Source organism: Diceros bicornis, chromosome 12 (assembly GCF_020826845.1).
Source record: "Diceros bicornis minor isolate mBicDic1 chromosome 12, mDicBic1.mat.cur, whole genome shotgun sequence".
NCBI classification, from domain to species: domain Eukaryota; kingdom Metazoa; phylum Chordata; class Mammalia; order Perissodactyla; family Rhinocerotidae; genus Diceros; species Diceros bicornis.
Genome location: NC_080751.1, coordinates 3324639 through 3344488, shown reverse-complemented (window position 1 = coordinate 3344488; position 19850 = coordinate 3324639). Strand labels below are relative to the sequence as shown.

The 19850-nt window shown below is 42.4% G+C and overlaps 1 protein-coding gene across 1 annotated transcript in view; it reads left to right on the top strand.

The window, feature by feature from the left end:
• The first annotated feature begins 2614 nt into the window (after positions 1-2614).
• The window catches only part of RMND5A (required for meiotic nuclear division 5 homolog A), a 61798-nt gene continuing 44562 nt past the window's right edge, over positions 2615-19850 (top strand). The window contains exon 1 of the mRNA XM_058550751.1: positions 2615-2937. Coding sequence (XP_058406734.1) covers positions 2796-2937 — 142 coding nt within the window. The 5' untranslated portion in view covers positions 2615-2795. The remainder of the gene's footprint in view (positions 2938-19850) is intronic.

Here is a 19850-nt window from a genome sequence, read left to right as displayed (position 1 = left end):
GGGGCAATTATAATGTGTTCTCCTGGGACAGCAGGTAAAGGGAGAAGAGAAGGTTGAGGATAGAACCTGGGGTGAATGCTCACCCACATGGAGGGCTAAATGAGAAAGAAGAGCCAGCAAGAGAGAGAGGGGAGACTGAACCATACCAGGACAATGCCCTGGAGGTCAAGGGAGAATTTTAAAGGTGAAGGTGAGTCAAAATCTTCATGTGTTGCAGTGAAGTCAACGAACAAAAAAGACTGAGAAAAGAGTGACTGAGCTTATCAAAGAGATCCTTGGAGAAAAGGGAGAAACAAGTGTAGAGGATTTGTCTGGGCAGTCTGGCAGAGAAAGGACTGAGAGGAGAAGTGAAACAGCTTGAGGGTGGTTAAATGAAGATTCCCCCCCAAACCCCCAGGGGGCTCAGACCCATTCAGCCTGAAAGCAGAAAGGAAGAACCTAGTGCAAAGGAAAGGAGGAAGATCTAGACAGAGGTGAGATGAAGCCAGCAGCCTAAGGGTTGGAGGCTCAGGAAGGCAGAAGGGACTCCTGTTCCTTTGGGTTACTTGACAACAGTTCACAAAATGGATGGTGTAGACAGAAATACTTTAAGAATGGCAGAGGCTGCTGGAGCTGGATGTTTTTCATCTTCTCAGTGAAGCAGGAATCAGAGCCATCTGCCAAGAAAGAGGGGAAAAAGAAAAATGGGTTAGGTGGGGAGGAGAATGGAGACGAGTAACAGCAACAGCTGGGGCTGCCCTTGAGAATCACCCAGAAATGAATAAAAGGACTGGGGGCTAGACCAACGTGATTCCCTTAGTTTAGGCTGCCATCTCAGATTTACTTCTGGGAACTGACAAGGGTAACAATGACCACCACCATTTATCATGTGGCTATCATTCGCTTATTATGGGCGTTTACATATATAATCTCAATTTTCCTAAGAATCTAATGAAGTATGTATTCCAATTATTTCCAAATTATAAAAAAGGAAATTGAGGCTCAAAAGGTTTCGCCTTAAAAAGAAAAAAAAAAAAAAAGATGGCCTACTATGTTGCCAGGCACTGTTCTGGACACCGAAAGACAGGCTCCGTGGGGCTTTTATTAAAGAGGTGCAGACAGAAAAGTAAACAAAAAATGAATCAGATCATTTCAGATTTTCATAAGTGGTGTGAGAAAACTGGTGACATAACAGATACTATAGCAAACATGAGACAGCAGCGGGGGAGGGCGTGCGGAAACGTAGAGGCTATATTAGTGTGGTCAGGGGAGGACCCTCTGAGACAAGTGAGCTGAGAACTTGAGGATGAGAAAGGAGCACGAGTTTTCCAGGCCGAGGGAAGGCCGAGTGCAGAGAGGCCTTGAGGCAGTAACTAGCTTGGCCATTGGAGGAACTAAGGGTAGTGAGGCTGAAGCTTAGTGAGCAAGGAGATACAGGCCACGGTGGAGGCGCCCCACCACGTCAGGGCAAGGCGTTACGCAAAGGGGGTAACTCGATCCGAGTCTATGGAGTAGGGCGCCTAAGAGGCAGGGGCCACGCAAGTTCTTTGCGTTCCGCGAAGCTGCCCGCACAAGGCACGGGGGTGAGGCAACCGGTCAGGAGAGGTTTCTGGCCCAGGGGCCAAAGGGCCAGGGCCACGGGGGGGTGGGGAGTGTGACCTCCGGGTGTTGCAAGCATCCAGGCTGCACTGACAGCCGCCCAGAACCCTTCCCGGCGCGCGCCAGCCAGCAGCTCCCTCAGCCCGCCCGAGTCACCCGCGCCTTTAACTCTCGTTGGCGACCCCCACAGCGGCACCACCCACTCCGCCTGGCCCGGCTGGGTTTTTCGTCCGGGGCAGCGAGTCAGTCTTCCAAAACTTCGGAATGACAGTACCCCCAGGAGTGATGGGGAGATCAAATAATTTACGGCTAGAGCGAAGTCCTATGGAAAACAGACCCTTGTACTTCTGTCTCGTTTTCCCTCACGTGTTTCCAGAAATGACTTGCTTCCCTATATGCTCTCTAAGGCACCCCTCCAACAGCGAGACTATTGGTTTGGCCCCTCGTTCCGGATTGGCTGAAGGTTTACGCCTCGGCCAGGGATTGGAGAACGTCGGTGCCTTACTATTCCCCGCGCCCATTGGCTCATTTTCCCAGTTTCGGGGCGGAGCGTTTAGGGACTGTTTCCACCCTCTTGTTTACGGAGCGCGTAGTCGTAGGGCTCTCGGAGCGCTGGGGCTGTCTCCAAAGTTCCCTATTTAGCTCCTCGGGCCAATTGGGTCGTTGCTCCACCCTCACCCTCTCCCTTGCACGCCTCCCGCGTGGTACGGCCCACACCTTTAGAGCTGACGACCGTCGCGTTCCTCCGCCCGAGCTCGCCGTGCTGCTCCCCCTCGAGGGTGCTCTTGGTACGGCCCGCGCCGCCTCCTTCCCTCGCTGGGGTGGCTGCCCCCCCTCGGGTCGGCGGCGCTTGGTGCCGCCCGGGAGAACCAGGTCATCGGTCGGTTCCCGTGAAAACAAAAACAATCGGCGGCGCCGCCGCGGGCAGCTGAACGCGACGAGCAGGGGCCGGGAGCGCGGGGCCGGGGTGGGGGACGAGCGAGCAGGAGTGCGGCGACGCGTCGGGGGCCGGGGCGCCATGGGGCAGGCGGGCACGGGCTGTGCGGGGCTCCCTCGGCGCCGCGGCTAGCGCGCCTGCCGCCTCGGTCTCCTCAGCCGCCCGCGCCGCCCGCCTGGGGGACGAGGAGCAGGACGCGGCCTCGGCCGGGCCCGGGCCGAACGGCTGCGGACACCCGGGCGCCGGGGAGCCGAGCGCCGCCGCCGCCGCCGCCTCCGGGATGGATCAGTGCGTGACGGTGGAGCGCGAGCTGGAGAAGGTGCTGCACAAGTTCTCGGGCTACGGGCAGCTGTGCGAGCGCGGCCTGGAGGAGCTCATCGACTACACCGGCGGCCTCAAGCACGAGATCCTGCAGAGCCACGGTAGGGGCCCGGGTGGGCGCGCGGGGCAGGCCCACCGCCCGCGCCCGTCAGGCCACAGCGGGAGCATCCGGAGGGCCCGGACCCCCCCCCCCCCCCCGAGGCGCGGAGACCCCCCCCAGGCGCCTGTGACTTTTCCTCCTCTTTTCGCCCGATTTGCTTTGAACCTGCCCCGACCTCGTTAATTAAGAGCGAGCGCGAACCCACGCGGAAACCCGTCCCGGCGCCGCGGGCTCCAGCCGGGATAGACGTGCGTGGGGACCGGGCCGCCGCACCTGCATTCTCTGCTCTCCTGCACTGGGCGCCCCCCCTGGCCCCGCTCGGCCCCGGGGTCTCCCGGCGTCCCCGCGGGCGGGAGGTGCTCCACTTGCGTTGGACTCAGGGGTCTGTGTGATAAGAGCGTCAGTGCAGGAAGCCTCTTCATCCTCCCCTGCCGCATAATCCTTGGCTCGGAGACTGACTTTTACTCTTTTTTTCATAATTAGAAAGTCGAATGTTATTCTTAGCTGTGGGTTGACAGAACAGCCGCTCCTGCGACTTCATAGTTTGACTGCTGTCTGGAAGCAGCTCTTCTTCAGCTCCGCAGCAGCACTGACATGATTCCGAGGAAACTAGCTGGATCAGACTGTTCAGTTTGCCTAGCGTAGCTTGGGATGAGACTCAGGAAGAACAGGCAACTTTCCGGAAGCAAATTGTGGCACAAGTTGTTAGTTACTTCCTTTACCTGGTCAAGTTTTCACTTGTTTTCCTTTCAGAAAACCAATTTTCTATAGAAGGTGTTTTACCTAGATTATTTCATTGTTATCCTAAGCCCTGGGGGCAGATACTTTGCCAAAGTTAACTTGTGGAACCTGGATAGGAAGGGTTTTTGGTTTTGGTTTTTTAGATAACATTCACGGTCTGAGATCCTTAGATTAAAATATTCACAGTGATGATGCCTTCTGATCAAAAAGTAAAGGACTTTATTTAATAGATTTATTCAGGACGTTGGAGGGGCCTTCTAAGAAATTTATGAAGAGAAGGTTTGGTACCTGGGGTGAAATGCGGATCTTTGTGGCAGGTGAGATGAGGGCAGTGGTGCTAGCTGAGCTTGTCTCCTCTCCTCCTCCTACACCTTCCTCTCCCGCACTGCTGTCAGTGGCGAGGTAAGTGCTAGTCCATGGTAAGGGAGTCTAATAACGTCTCATTCCACACATGGCAGTCACTTTTAAGCTTTGGGGAAGAAGCAAACCATGGTGGCGGAAGGAGTTGAAATATTAACATGGTAAAATGAGCAGAGCTAGATGGCTGCCTGGGAAGGGGAAGTGCAAATGGGGTGGGAATCCTGGGAAAGCTCTGGTGAATTTGATTTTGGACATGGGAGATAAAACTGAAGGGCTGAAGAAGATAGAGTCAAGGGCTTAATCTTAGTTGGTTGCTGGAGATGCATAGATGGAGTTTGGGAGAAAAGTAAGGTCTAAGATGGTTTCCTGGTGTCATTTCTACAGAGGAGAGTGAAGGACATCACTTAGGCTGCAGGGAGGAAAGACTGTAGGGTCTTAGCACAATCTTGAACTCCTCTTGGAGGTGGAGGACCACCGAGGAGCCAGCAGAAACAGAAAAGGGCAGGGGCTTAGAAAAAGAGAGTGGTCAACTGGTATTTGGCTTTAGAGAGTCAGTGACCCTTTGTGCTTGCAGTTTCATAGAGTTGTTAAAATAAACTAGATTACTGGGAGTTGAGAAGAAAAATATGCAGACTGGGGTGTAAGAGGTGGAAGGTGTCCCTTCCCCCCATCCCCCCACTGGAGAGGAAATCTTTGTCTTGTTAAAGGTTGAAAGGAAGAGAATGAGTGAAGGGTGTAGACTTGGAGAGGTGGAAGGAACATTTCCTTTTTAGGGAACAGGTTAGAGATTGAGGGGTTGTATGCGCAGAGTTTGAGAGAGAGAAGACGGAAAGTAAAATAGCTTTCTTCCATGAGAGAGAGAGGGGATATTAATTGAAAGGGGATGTGATAGTGAGCCTCATTTTAGGGAATTTGGGGCCCATCTCAGATGGATAAAATAAATGCGAGAACGTGCTGAAGTAGGGATTTGTTTTAGACCTCTTTGCTTGGCACCTGGGAACTTTTCAAGGAATTTACGGTCTGGGGGTATTAGCCACACAGTAAGCCATGCTGTTCAAACAGTCTGACTAGGTGAATTGTATGTGTTCCCCTTTCAACCTCTTCTCTACCAAATTGCAGTCTTATACTGGTATCTTTTTGATTCTCTTTAATTCTTTAATAATAGGATTAAGTGACTAAAGGCAGTTACAAAACATGAAGGAAAAATAAATACCAGGAGTGCCAGGTCTATTTTCCAAAATAAAATCTTCTTATGGTGTTCTTATGTGTGAAGACAAACACCATGCTTTGGTATCTGGGTTATGGTATTTTTTAAAGCAGATAATTTCTAAAGTTCTCTGCACGCAATGTGGCGGGTATTACATTGAATCTTATATACTTTTCTCAGTTATATCTACTGAAATCTGAATTTGGAACTCCATTTTAAGTTTAGAGGGATGTTTTCAGGGCTTCCGAATGTACCTGTCTGGGCAAGTGATCTGGTGGGCTCGTATGATCTGAGACGGGGAGCTCCAGTTGGGAGCCCATATCAGGGCTTTGGAGCTCATTCTCTGGGCTTATTTGTGGTAATCTTCTTGTAAGAATGTGATATGAATCAGGTAGAATCTTGGGGATCATACAGATCCCCCACATTGCATCACAGTCCTGGTGAGTGACTGCCTGATTCTGAAGAGTCCTTTAGCTAAGGTTAGGGGATCAGTTCAATTTTTGAGGATGAATTACATTTTCTTACGTTTAAGTTTCTTTTTTCTAAAGTTGTGAGCAGACAATGATGCTAAATGAGAGCACTTAGGATAGTTTGTGGTGGAAACTGATCATACGTAAATGGAGTTTAGTTAGTAAGCCCATTGGCAACCCTTATCCCTCTCACCACACATATTCCAGATTGTGAACACTGCCCAAAGGGGGCTAGCCTGGCAGCTGGTCTGGAAGTAGTCCTACAGTGAGCCCTAAGATCTTTCATCTACTCTAAATTGCCTTTAAATAGCCTGGACTTCTTTCATACAAACTTTCTCTAATTAGCTGTTTCTTTTAAAAATGTAAATTTTTTAATTCATATACCTTTGGGAGAATGAGGGTGGTATGAGATGGTCACTGACACTTGGTGAATTAGTTTGTGCTCTGCTGTTTAATCCACCCCTAACCAAGTCCAGCCTGGGGGGAAATCTTTTTTTTTTTTTTAATGGGGTTGTTGGGCTTATGGCAGAGGAGTTATCTGTGAGTATAAGGCTCTGAGAGATAAGTGCGGGCTTTGACCCAGTTAGGGGTTTTGGTGGTTCAGGGGCAACATAGTGGTAATAGTACGAAGAGCAGAATACTAAAAAGGAGTTCTGCCGAAGCCTGATCCATTCCTCTTCCTGGAGACTGACACCAAAGGCTTTTCTTCGTGCCCTTGCAACTGCCTTGGGGACCTTAGGGTGGTAGATAGGAGGATGGGGGAGTGATCCAGAGGCTGCAGAGTGACGTTTCTGAGGGTAAAAGGGATTAGAGATAACTTACTGTTCATGGCAAGTGGAAGATCTGTGCTGAGGTCTTGGTCTGGGAAAGGAATACCATGTTTTAGTTAAATTTGCCAGAAGTTCAAAGATTGTACTGAGCTCTGATTCTTATCCTTAATTATTTTGATTAAACTCTAGGTTCCCTTAATTTCCCCAACTCTGAGAGGAGAGAAGAACACTGTTGTCATTTAGTTGTACCAGCCTTTCCATGATCGTTTCCCTGTAGCATGAAGTTTGATTTAAGGTTCAGTGTGGTTGATGCTGTTTGGTGGTGGTTCCCAGCGTGCTCTTGATCTGGTTTGGATAATGTGCTGCTGCTTCTCAGACTTGACTCTCGCATGTGCACTTTTATTTTCAGATGGATTCATGATTTTGCTTAAGGAGATTTATCCTCATTCTAGGCAGTGATATTTTTGAAGTCATAGATTTGATGTGTTAGGTATAATAAACTACATATTAAAAATAAATTCATAACTATTAAAGTATTATTTCACAATCAGCAGAAATCACGATTCACATTAATGGTATGGGAACTACAAATTCACATTTGGTGAAAAGATTAGACTGAAATAATTGAGTAAGATTTTTATGACATCTTTAAAGTGCGCTTTGGAAAATTAGAATCTTTTTAAGAGTGGAGGGTGTGCAGTTTTTTTTTATTCTTACTATTTTTAGGCCGTTATTAAAGGGAGTTCTAATATAGTTTCTGAAAGTGATTCTCAAGGAATTTTCTAAATTTAAATTTTATTTATTTTGAGTAGATAATATATTCAAATGGTTATAAAGTCAAATGATAAAAAAGGATACCCAGTAAAAAATCTGCCTCCCACTCTTTCTTATTCCTGGACCACCTAGTTGCCTACCTCACAGACAAAAATGCTAGTTTCCAGAAGAATTCAGGGAAATGATAATTTGTCACTATTCATTTTTACTTTGAAAGGGTATTGGACATGTAGTTCTACTTACTGTAATTTAGGCTTAGTATTATCTCAATTTGCAAGTTGGTAAAGACACCTTCATTTGTGGGAGTGTAACATCTAAAACTCCTTTTGTGTGTGTGTGTGTGTGTGTGTGTGTGATCTGACTCCTAGTAGTAAAACATTTAAACCGTGATCGTCTACCTTTATTTAATCTTTGGTGAATCAAAGAGAATTTACTTACTGGTTGCAAACCTGCTTCCTTTTTTTTTTAAAATTTGAAGGTGACATATGAAAAGGTAAGTAGGCAATTAAGCATGAAAGAAAAAACCAAATTATGGTGGTCACATTTTTAACTAATTTCTGTGATATGGTATTTTTTCAGTAGGCAGAAATCAGAGGTCCAGGGTTCACGTGTTATGCATAACTTTCCATTCTAGTATCTGGGTTGTATATATTATACATATGTATTGGAAAGTATTCTTATTTATTTTTATATATATATATATATATATATAAATTCTCTGTGCTTTTCAGAGCCTACCAGTGTTGAATGTATTGTGTTGAATGAAGGTAAAAGGATCAGGGTTTGGTGGACTAGTGTTTTGTTTACTTATTCAGCATTATTCTTTGGTGTACTTGGAGTGGGCTATGTAGCCTGGTCTTCTATGTGTTAACCAAACTTTTTGCTAAATACTAATGAGACACTCTTGAGAGAATAATGACTTTAAGTTTTGAATTGAATAAAATTTGGTATCTACAGTTAACATCCAGTCTGGAAAGTAGCAGATAAGTAGGTCAGAAAAGTTTGGGTAGATAGCAGCAGCCAGGGGCCGGCCCCATGGCTTAGTGGTTAAGTGCGCGTGCTCCGCTGCTGGCGGCCTGGGTTCGGATCCCGGGTGCGCACCGACGCACTGCTTGTCGGGCCATGCTGTGGCGTCGTCCCACATAAAGTGAAGGAAGATAGGCGCGGATGTTAGTTTAGGGCCAGTCTTCCTCAGCAAAAAAAGAGGAGAATCGGTATGTATGTTAGCTCAGGGCTGATCTTCCTCAAAAAAAAAAAAAAAAAAAGGATAGCAGCAGCCATTGTTAAAATACCCTAAGAGGAGACTAGACCAGCTACCAGGCTACTTGGGCTGTTCTAGATGATGAGAATAATAGGTTAGTAATGGTATTTACAGTTGAGTTTAGAAGCAGATTTAACTTTGTCAGTCATTCCTTTCCAGGCCCATGTAGGAGATAATTCTTTGTTATTTGGCACCTTATTCTTTCAGACTGCTGTATTACTCAGGATTCTTTTGGTTGCACGTGGCAGAATAGTTTTAATTAAAATGGAATATGTTGACTCAACTAAATAGGCTGAGGTTAGGCCAGCTGGCACCAGGCACACAGAGGATGTCATAAGGACTGGTCTTGTTCTCTTCCTCTCTCACCTGCGCTTTCTGTGGTTGGCTTCATTCTCAGAGGAGCTTTCTCCACATAGAAGTAAAGATGACCAGTGGAGCTCGTGTCATCCTTATACTGCTAGTGATCCCAAAGACAGGAACATGCCTTTTTTCTGTATTTTCAGCAAAATTAGCAGGGAATATCCTTATTGTCTTGGTTTGGGTCATAGCCTCTCCTTGAATCAGCAGCTGGGACCTCAGCATGGAGTCCATTCACCACCTTGGGCTGTGCTTACCCTATGTCAGGAGATGTATGGCCATGTGATCCACTGTTGATCAGATAGAGAGTTCTAGAAAGGAAAACTTGCACCCACACAAAAGTGATAGCTGTCTATTATAGTTGACCAACTACATATTATATCAGTAACAGTGTTCTCTGAGATGTTTTTCTTGACTAGCCTAACCCTTATTTCTCAGCTTTTGCCTTGCCTCCTAACTATAATGTTCACATAATTCAAATACTGAGTTCGTATGACTTTATCTGTAGACTAGAGAATACAACTTGATTTATGTTACCTTTAGGAACTTATTTGAAATTGCTTTAATGCTTGGCATAATAAAATCATTTTCCTAAGATTATTTTATCTCTTAAGTAGTTTCTACCTCTGGATAATAACATTGGTGAGGGGGAAACTTGCCAACACTTCCATGATACTGTCATACTAGAGCTAATAGAGAAATTTCCATTGTTGTCATGTCTTAGTCTCTTAGTTGTTAGGATAGTGAAAATGGTGTTTTAACGAACTGTTCACTTGGGATATTAAAACTAACTTGTTTTTATTTTGGGGCCTGCTTCTTCATCTGTGAATCTGTGAAAATGACCCCAAAATGCAGTTTAGGGGAGAATGTAGAGGGCTGTGGCCTGGAGCTGTGTACTTGGAGCCCCATGGTACTCCATGTAACTCCCAGAAGTTGATAGATACCAGGGAGGTGATACTTTCTAAACTGGACATTTCTTTGAAAGCTCCAAGAGTTTGTAGAAGAGTGGCAGAAACTTCAGGTCTTCCTGTTAGATTACGTGCTAGTCTCACACCTCAAAGAATAGAGACTAGAATCTTTAGCAGAATTTCAGGCTCTTAGAAATATGCTTTCACCTTATTTGGGTTTGCTGATTATATGGCTGAGCTCAAAATTGTTCTTCGGGAAGATTGTGTGGAGATTCCGCAAGGTTTCTATTGCCAAGCCTTTCTCCACTTAAGATTGAGGCCTGAATAGTAATTTCTTCTCATACTGGGGCACAGTGTCTGGTTGTGTGTTATGTTTGATGAGTTTGCTGTATCTGTGGAATCCATATAGATTTAATATCTTATTTTTGATCTATGAAGACATTTGGGAGGAGATAAGGAGACCTCTTTTAAAAGAAACATTATACATGGCCTCAGTCCTCCAGGAATTTGGAGGCTAGTTGAGGTGATAAGAAGATGAGTCTGCGCTTGTGGAGTAGAACACAAAATTTTGTCCTTGAGCTCAGGAGATCTGGGTTTGAGTCCTTGCTTTGCCACTTTACTTGTTCTACAATCTTGCTTAGCCTGTTTCCTCTTCCTTAAACTGATAACTTATATGACAGTGTTATGGGAATTAAATAGATAATAGATGTGAGCTGGCTTTGAAATCTGTAACAAACAAGGTATATTAGTTATTGTTAAGGTCTGTGCCTTTAAACAGTGTTAAGCACTGTTTTAATTGAGACACTTTGACTATTTAAGTGTCTTGATTACTGTGTTAACTACCATTCTGTGCCCAGTGGTCTGCTTAGCACTGAAAGGAATACTTAAAAGGTAAACAGTCTTCAAAGAACTTCAGTTGGGTAATGAGACAGACTTGAACGTTTGAGAGGGGAAAAAACTATGGCCATGGCACAGTATAGATAACTGCTTTTGGTTGGTACAAATACTAGCAGTTCAAAGAAATGGGAAGAGAAGGAGCCTTTAGAAAGAACTGCTTGGGGGGAAGGGTATATCAAATGAACTTGAGAGCACCTGGTCGATAGTTATTAATCACGGATTATATGTGGAACTAGGCTAAATCTTGTGGGAGTTACAAGCAGTCATTCTCATGCTCAAAGAACTTTCCATCTAGTTAGGGGAGATGAGACTGGTATGTTTTTAACAAAGAAACAATGCACTGTAATGCAAGACCATGTGTATAGGCCAAATGCTGATTGAGTGGTACAGACAAGAGAGGGAAGGATTTGAGACAGGGAGAGACTCTTCTAACCTGTAGGAAGTTTCAATAACAGAGATTGAATGTGGATAGTAGAAAGATAGGATGGAGTGCCAAGAGAGGAGGTTGGCAAGAAGAAAGTGCAGAAGAATGAGAGTACAAGAGGCATTTGGGGAACAGTCAAGGACCGGAGTGTGGAGAAATGGGATGAAAGAATTAAAATTAAATTGGAATCAGGTTGTGTATAAGTCACAGTTACCAGGGAAAGAGTAGACTGGAAAGATATTAAATGACTTGGGTGGGTGGGGCGACATTTTGAACAGAGGAGGGACAGGGACATGATCTGAGACGAACTAACAGCATTTAGGTTAATTGGAGTTGGGAGTGGGGTCTGGCTAGAGGCAACAAGACTAGTTAAGGTTAAATGTCAACCTAGATCTGATCGAATAGGGACCTGTCTTTGGGTAGTAGTGGTAGAGATGTAAAGGGACCTCTGCATGGGATCTCCTGAGGGAGGGAATTACCAGTTCTTAGTACATGGATGGAGTTTGGCATAGTGGGAGAGAAGGGCTGGGAAAATCAAAAGTTAACCTAAGGTTTTGAGCAAGCGAGACAGGTAGACAATTAAGGAACCAGGAAGAAAATGGGAAGTTTAGGAGAGGGGAAGGTAGAAATTTCAGTTTGCTTTTAAATATGACATCCACATTTAAATGCTAAAAGAAACGTTATTTGATTCAGCCATTCATTTCAGAGATAAATAGATGCCTAGAGATTAATTCTCTGTATTTCAAATTGGAAGGGAATGGATAGGCTCTCTAAAGTGGGACTATCGAGCAGACATTTAAAAACTTGTGCCTACATTCTCTTTTTCTTCTTTCTCTCCAGTTCTTGCCTCCTAGTCTGCTTTTTGAAGCCTTCCCTTTCTTCCCTATGCCAGTCATTTTGGTCCAGCTCTCTGCCCCAGGAGCGCTATTAATCTGTACCATGCAGTGTAGCTCTTAAATATAAACTTTCTTTTTCTGTTTTTTTCTCCTGCTTGGCTTAGCAGCACACTAGGCTGTGATTTGGTGCAGCAGGTCAGAACACCTATCTGAATCTACCTTTCTGTTCTGAAAGGTCAGGGGTTGACCAACAAATACTATACTTTGTAGATTTGCTAGCTATTAATGTACTGAAAAAAGTTTGTTTTGTTTTCGATGTGTACTGCCGCTAGCAAAATATGAGCGTGTTCTATTTGTACCTTTTCCTTCCTCCTCTGAGTAAATCTCTGTTGAGTAGCTGCTGTGTCCTGGGTGCTGAGGTAGCTCATAAGAAGCCCCAACTCCATAGGACACAGTTTAGTTTGCTGCTCACAGTATGAAATAAAAAATTATTATTTTTTTAATACTAACTTAATCCTTTCACTTTTCAAGTTTTTCTGTTTTACTATTTTGCAAGCATATCCATGTTCACCTTGTCAACAACTTCTTTAGAGTCAATCTTAGACCTTTTATCCTTTATCTCGTTTTATTCGCATCCTCAATTTCTTAATCTGTACCCTGAACACTGCTGACCCAGGCATTCAGCACTCAGTAAATGTTAATTGAATCTAAATGTCATGGTTCTCCCTTCCTTTTGACTTTAGTTTTTTTCCTGTTTTGTCTTTGTCTGGTTTCACTTTGTTTACTTTAAGGTATTAAGATTTTTTTTTTTTATAAGAGTGGGATTACGTAGAATTTTTTTCCCCTTATAGCCTTCTTTTGGCCTTTTCTGTTTTTTTTTTTAAAGGAATTAGTCTAGGATGAATTCTGGAGTACAGCTCTATTAGTTAGAGTTAGGATTATGTTTAATAAATAGATTTTTTTTGTGTTTATCTACATCAGAACTTGTGTGCCATTTTGCTTTCCATTTAATTCCAAATTTAAAATCTCTGTCCATTTTATGAAGGTGGCATTAACTTTTAATAACTCAGAAGAGCTCAAATGCGATCTATGTAATATTTATAAACTTGGATATTTAAAGTTTTTCCTGTCTCCACAATATTCATAAAAATGTTTGTCAAGTCTTAGTGATTTCTGGGAAATCCTACTATTGCTACCAAAATATTTTAGTCCTAGGTGAGTCCTAGTTCATCCTTTTTGGAAATCTGAATAACAATCATCATCGTGATAGCAATACCTTCCTGTGTTGTGCCTCATCATTTTTTATAGAGTGCTCTCAGTTATAGTGGGTCTCGACCCATGTGTTTGACTCTCAGGCAACATGTACTTCAGGATGTAATTGACACCTCTAAACTCCCTCGTATAGACCCAGGTAGAACTTTTGATTATCTGCTGATGAGCAGGCATGTCAAGCTACAGCATTGTAGTGCTACTGACCAACCAGCTGTTTAGTTTTAGCAACACTATCTTTCTGTAAGAGTGTGTGCGCAGTTATTTGAGGGGTTTTTTCCCCCTGATATCATAAAAATAAGTGACAGAATTGAAAATGCAAACACAGAGTAGGGATGAGAAACATAGTTTTCAATCTTGATGTGTTTGTTTTGATTGTATTAGATGGCCCAAGATGATTAGCAAATCTTGTCACATAGTTGGACACATGGTTGTCTTAAGCCATGTGATGAGTAATGAAGGAAAATAATTGAACAAATATATGTACAAAGTGATAGAACTGTATTCAAGTTATTTATAAACCCAACCTATAATTAGGAATTTTATAATTTTTTACTTTGTGGAAACCAAACACCTACTCGTGTTAAGTGTAAGTTTGTTCTACTTTCCTACATTCTGACTGGGGCACACTTTTATTGGAACACATTATACGCTAAAGTTGAGATATATTTCATTTCTTTGACAAATCTTGGGAAAGTTTTCTTTTACAAACAAGGAAACTCTGGCTCTAAACACAAGCTTGTGAATTTTTATTCCAAATCTTTACCTACATGTTTAAGGTTTGTTTTTTTGTGGGGGATGGGGGAGTTATTTGGAAAAGAGAAAAAACTTATAACTGGGGGACTCTATTTTGTGAAGATGTTTTATTTGGAAATTGGTGTGTGTGTGTATTGACTGATTTATTTGTTGGGTATTTGGAAAATTTAGGCTGCAGTGCTATTGTGTAGTACACACTAAACATCCTGTTAGAGAGTGGAGGGTCACGAGCTGCCGAGTGTGCAACTGCCAGCATTTCAGAGGGTGTTGGTTCAGAGTGCTCGAGTCTCCAATGCTGGGCTTGAAATTGAGAATATGTAATACAACACAATCTATTATTTTTCTATTCAGTGAATAGTTATTGAATGCCTAATATGTGCCAATTACCATGTTAAATACTGGAGATTAAACAATCATATTTCCTATCTTCAAGTAATTTCGTGGGGGTGATAGACAGATATTTACTATGAAATGTGAAACCCTGATAGGGAAGTAGGTATTTATAATGACATGTGAAACCCTGATAGAGAAGTACAGGATGCTATGGAAACAAACATTTTTCTAATTTATCGTTTCTGTGAAACTAATGGGCATAAATCCTGAAATGGCTAGGCGGCGAAGCCCAAGGGCAGAGCTTGAAGTCTTAGCTGGGCTCTATAAAAACAGTTTAGGAGTAAACTCAAATATGTTTTAGTTTGGCGAATGTCTGATTTTGGAGGAGACTATGACTATTCTAATTTCTGACAATATTGTCATTAAAATCTCTTTATAAAAGGTACTATTCTATTGTGTTGGAAGGATGTTATCTTAACTTAGACCAGCCATGTGTGTTGGTCCTTTGCTTGGATTTAAAATCTCTTGTTGACATGCTAATTATTTTACTTGTTGAATCAAGTCATAATAAAAGTGATCTTAAAAAGTACTTTTGTGGTACAGCCACTTTGGAAGACAGTTTGGCTGTTTCTTACAAAACTAAACATTACTCTTACCATAAGATGCAGCAGTCATACACCTTGGTATTTACCCAAAGGATTTGAAAGCTTATGTCCACACAAAAACCTGCACACGGATGTTTATAGCAGCTTTATTCATAATTGCCAAAACTTGGAAGCAACTAAGATGTGCTTCAGTAGGTGAATGGATAAATAAAGTGTGGTACATCCAGACAATGGAATATTATTCTGCACTAAAAAGAAATGAGTCATCAATCCACAAAAAGACATGGAGGAAGCTTAAATGCACATTACTAAGTGAAAGAAGCCAGTTTGAAAAGGCTACATACTGTATGATTCCAACTACATGGCATTCTGAGAAAGTCAAAACTATGGAGACAAAAAGATAAGTGGTTGCCAGAGTTGCTGTGGAGGAGAGAGAGAAATAGGCAGAGCACAGAGAATTTTTAGGGCAGTGAAAATACTCTGTATGAGACTGTAATGATGGATACATGTCCTTATACATTTGTCAAAACCCACAGAATGTGCAGCACCAAGAGTGAACCCTAAGGTAACTGTGGACTTTGGGTGATTATGATGGGTCAATGTAGGTTTATCCTTGGTTTAAAAAAAAAAAAAAGTACCATTCTAGTGAGTGATGTTGATAATGGGGGAGGCTATGCATGTGTGGGGGCAAGGTGTATTTGGGTAATCTCTGTACTTCCCTCTCACTTTTGTTGTAAACCTAAAACAGCCCTAAAAAATAGTCTTAAAAAAGAAAAAAGTACTTGTAGTGACTGTAGGTGATAAGCATGACCTCACAACTATTTTTTTTTTTTTTTGGTGAGAAAGATTAGCTCTGAGCTAACATCTGTTGCCAATCCTCGTCTTTTTGCTGAGGAAGACTGGCTGTGGGCTAACATCCGTGCCCATCTTCCTCTACTTTATATGTGGGATTCCTGCCACAGCATGGCTTGATAAGCAGTGCGTAGGTCTGAGCCCAGGATCCGAACCGGCAAGCCCCAGGCCGCTGAATTGGAGTGCGCAGACTTATCCACTACACCACCGGGCCAGCCCCCAGAACTGTTTCTTTCATGTTTGTGTATGGGGCCCGAGTCCAGGGAGGTTTACTGCATTGAAAGACACAGTTGGCACAGGACATCATTCTGGGTAAAAAGTGACCACTCCAGTGACCAACCTGGATTCCAGCATTCACCTTCAGATCTAGTTTAGTTACGGTAAAGATAACTGTCACAGTAATTCCCCAGCTTTACTTCTAGGAACTGAATCCAATTAGATTTCTTTCACAGAAAGGTTCTCCTAGAAGCAGGTTTTGTTTTCAGACAGAGAAAAGAACATTAGAACTCTCCCTTTAAGACTGAGAAGTTTGGTTTCGGTCAGTTTGGTTATTATAGTGATTTTCAAACCTGTTTTTACCTTTGGCTGCTTTCCACTGAATCCATTTGGAAATGCATTAGTGGAATCTTTCTCTCTGAACAGAGCTGTCCCAGGGTTCTCTTTCAGAGTATTCCATTATACTTTTCTTGCACTTCCAAATACTTTGTAGAAATTATATTTCCTTGGGGCATACTGAGAACTCTCAATTAATTGACGTTATACTACTAGTATCTATCATTTATAAACTTGAAAACCAAAAAGTAAAGGGACTTGTAGATGAGAAAGGAAGAAGAGGAGATAGCAGTATCAAACTCCAGATACCTAAGTTGCTAAGATTTGAAAATACAATGGATTTCAAGGTTGGGGCATAGAAGTTCAGTTGGTAAATTCCAAATGTCTCTCCTCCAGCTTGGTCTCTGCTTTTTTGTTCTTTAACCTTTTGTTTACTTTGTCATCTACTGACTGTAGAAACAAACATGTCTGGATGGATAGGAGTTATGGCTTACATTTCTTAGTTTAGTTTAGTTTTTTAGTTTTTAGCTTGCATTTTTTGGGGGAGGATATAGTTCAAATACCATAAAATTCACCCTTTTAAAGAGTATAATTCACTAGCTTTTAGTGTATTCAGAGTTGTGGAGCCATAACCATGACCTAATTCCAGAACATTTTCATCACTCCCAAAAGAAACCTCATACTCATTAACAGTTACTCTCCATTCCACCCTTCCCCCAGCCCCGGCAACTGTGAATCTACTTCTGTCTAGAGATTTGCTTATTCTGGACATTGCATATAAATAGAATCACACAATGTGTGGCCTTTTGTGTCTGGCTTATTTCACTTAACATAAGGTTTTCAAGGTTCATCCATGTTGTAGCATGTATCAGTGCTTCATTCCTTTTTATGGCTGAATAATTCATTGTATGGATATACCACATTATATTTATCCATTCATTGTTTGGACGTTTGGATTGTTTCCACTTTTTAGCTATTATGAATAATGCTGCTATGAGCATTCATGCACAAGTTTGTGTGTGGACATATGTTTTCATTTCTCTCAGGTATATACCTAGGAGTGGAATTCCTGGGTCAAGGGTAACTCTGTTTAGCTTTCTGAGGAACTGTCAAACTGTTTTCTACAGTGGCTTGACCATTTTACGTTCCACCAGCAATGTTTGAGGATTCTAAATCCTCCCCATCCTCACCACATTTCTTGTTGTTGTCCCTCTTTTTCATTATAGCTATTCCAGTGGTTGTGAAGTATCTTCTCATTGTAGTTTTGATTTGCATTTCCCTATTGACTAATGATGTTGAGCATCTTTCTCTGTGCTTGTTGGTTATTTGTATATCTTCTTTGGAAAAAATGTCTATTCAGATCCTTTGCTTATTTTCACATTGGCTTATTTGTCTTGCTAGTGTTGAGTTGTAAGAGTTCTTTATGTATTCTGAATACTAGACCCTTATCTGATATACGAGTTGCAAATATTTTCTCCCATTCTTTGGGTTGTTATTTCACTTTCTTGGTAGTGTTTGAAGCACAAAAGTTTTTAGTTTTGATGAAGTCCAGTTTAATTATTTTTTATTTGGTTGCTGTGCTTTTGGTATAATATGTAAGAAACCATTGCCTAATCCAAGGTCAAGAACACAGTCATTTTCTTCTAAGGATTTGATAGTTTCCGCTCTTACATTTAGGTCTTTATTCCATTTTGAGTTAGCTTTTGTATATGGTATGATTCTTTTGCATGTGGATATCTAGTTATCCCAGCACCATTTGTTGCATGTGGCTTTCTTTCTAACTGTTCTTTTCCCTTTCTTTATTTGCCATCAATCCAAATACTTACATTAATAGTGCCTGCGTATGTGCAAGGCATGTGATAAGACTGTGGAGTATATAGTTTACAATAAGAACCTGTCTTCCCTTCAGGACTTATGTCTAGTTGAGACTGATGATGGCATATATACATGAAATTGTTAAATGGTACATGATTCAGTGCTACAGGAGTGGTGGAGAGAACAGAATTCATTAGAATTTGAGAAGACCCGGTAAGTCTGTGGGCAGAGAAGTTCATAGAGGAGATGAACCCGTTGACATTAGGTTAGATACAGAAAGACCAGAAATAGCCGGAGCAGAGCTATTGAACCAGTTAGATTCTTTTGGCCCAAAGTATTTATGGAGCACCTTTTGGACAGATTTTGAAATTTTCCTGAATTACCAAGTCTTCTCTTAGCCTAAATTATGTTATTAGAAGTTGGAAGCACCTGACATACAGTCTTGCATCATTTAATGATGGGGATGCATTCTGAGAAATGTGTCATTAGGTGATTTCATTGTTGTGTGAACATCATAGAGTGTACTTACACAAACCTAGATCTTATAGCCCCCTACACATCTAGGCTATATGGTACTAATCTTATGGGACCACTGTTGTATATGTAGTCTGTCATTGACTGAAAGGTTGTTATGTGGCTCATGATTGTATACTTTTGTGCAGTTGTATTTAGAGATAAGGGCAGCTTCTGTCTTGGCCACTCAGTATTGGATTGGGTATCTTATGGGCACTATCTTCTGTTTGCTTATCTTTTTACTTCTCTCAGTGGTTGTCATTGAACCAGACTTATTATATTCCCTCTTCACAGTCCCTACAACCTTCTAGATTTCTTTCTTTGAAACTCTAGAAAAACTCTTCTTGTCATGGTCATTGATAACTTCCACATTGTAAATCCAGGGCTCAGTTCTTAGTTCACGTCTTACTTGACCTAGCAGTGCATTTAACACAGTTGGTTGCTCCCTCGTTGACACATTTTCTTCACTTGGCTTCCCCAACACCATACTTTCTGTATTTCTCTCCTCCATCACAGTTAGTGTTTTTTTTTTTTTTTTTTAATAATTTTATTTATTTATTTTTCCTCCAAAGCCCCAGTAGATAGTTGTATGTCACAGTTGCACATCCTTCTAGTTGCTGTATGTGGGACGCGGCCTCAGCATGGCCGGAGAAGCGGTGCGTTGGTGCGTGCCCGGGATCCGAACCCGGGCTGCCAGCAGCGGAGCGCGTGCTCTTAACTGCTAAGCCACGGGGCCCGCCCTCACAGTTAGTGTTTTAGTAGTCTTTGTTAGTCTCCTTTTCCAGTTCCACTTCATCTTGGTCTCATAAACTTGGAGTTCCCAGGACTCTCCCCTTTTACCACTTCTTTGTGTCTGCATGGACTTTCTTGGTGATTTCGTTTAGTCTCATGCTTTAAGTATCATCTGTATGCCAGTGACTCACAAATTTGTATATCCAGCACTGACCTTGTTCTTGAACTTGGGGTTTCTATATCCAGCTCACTCTTCCACATATACACTGGGGTGACTACTCAACCTCTCAAATTTAAGAAGCCCCAAACTGAACTCTTTGTCTCTTCCTTCCTCTCATTCCTGCTCAGCCTTAAATGTTTTTCGTCTTAATGGAAGACAACTCCATCTATCCAACTGACTCAGGCTGAAAACCTTAGTAATCTGTGAGTCCTTTTCTTCCCTCGTATCCAGTCAGGAAATCCCATTGGCTTTACCTTCAGAA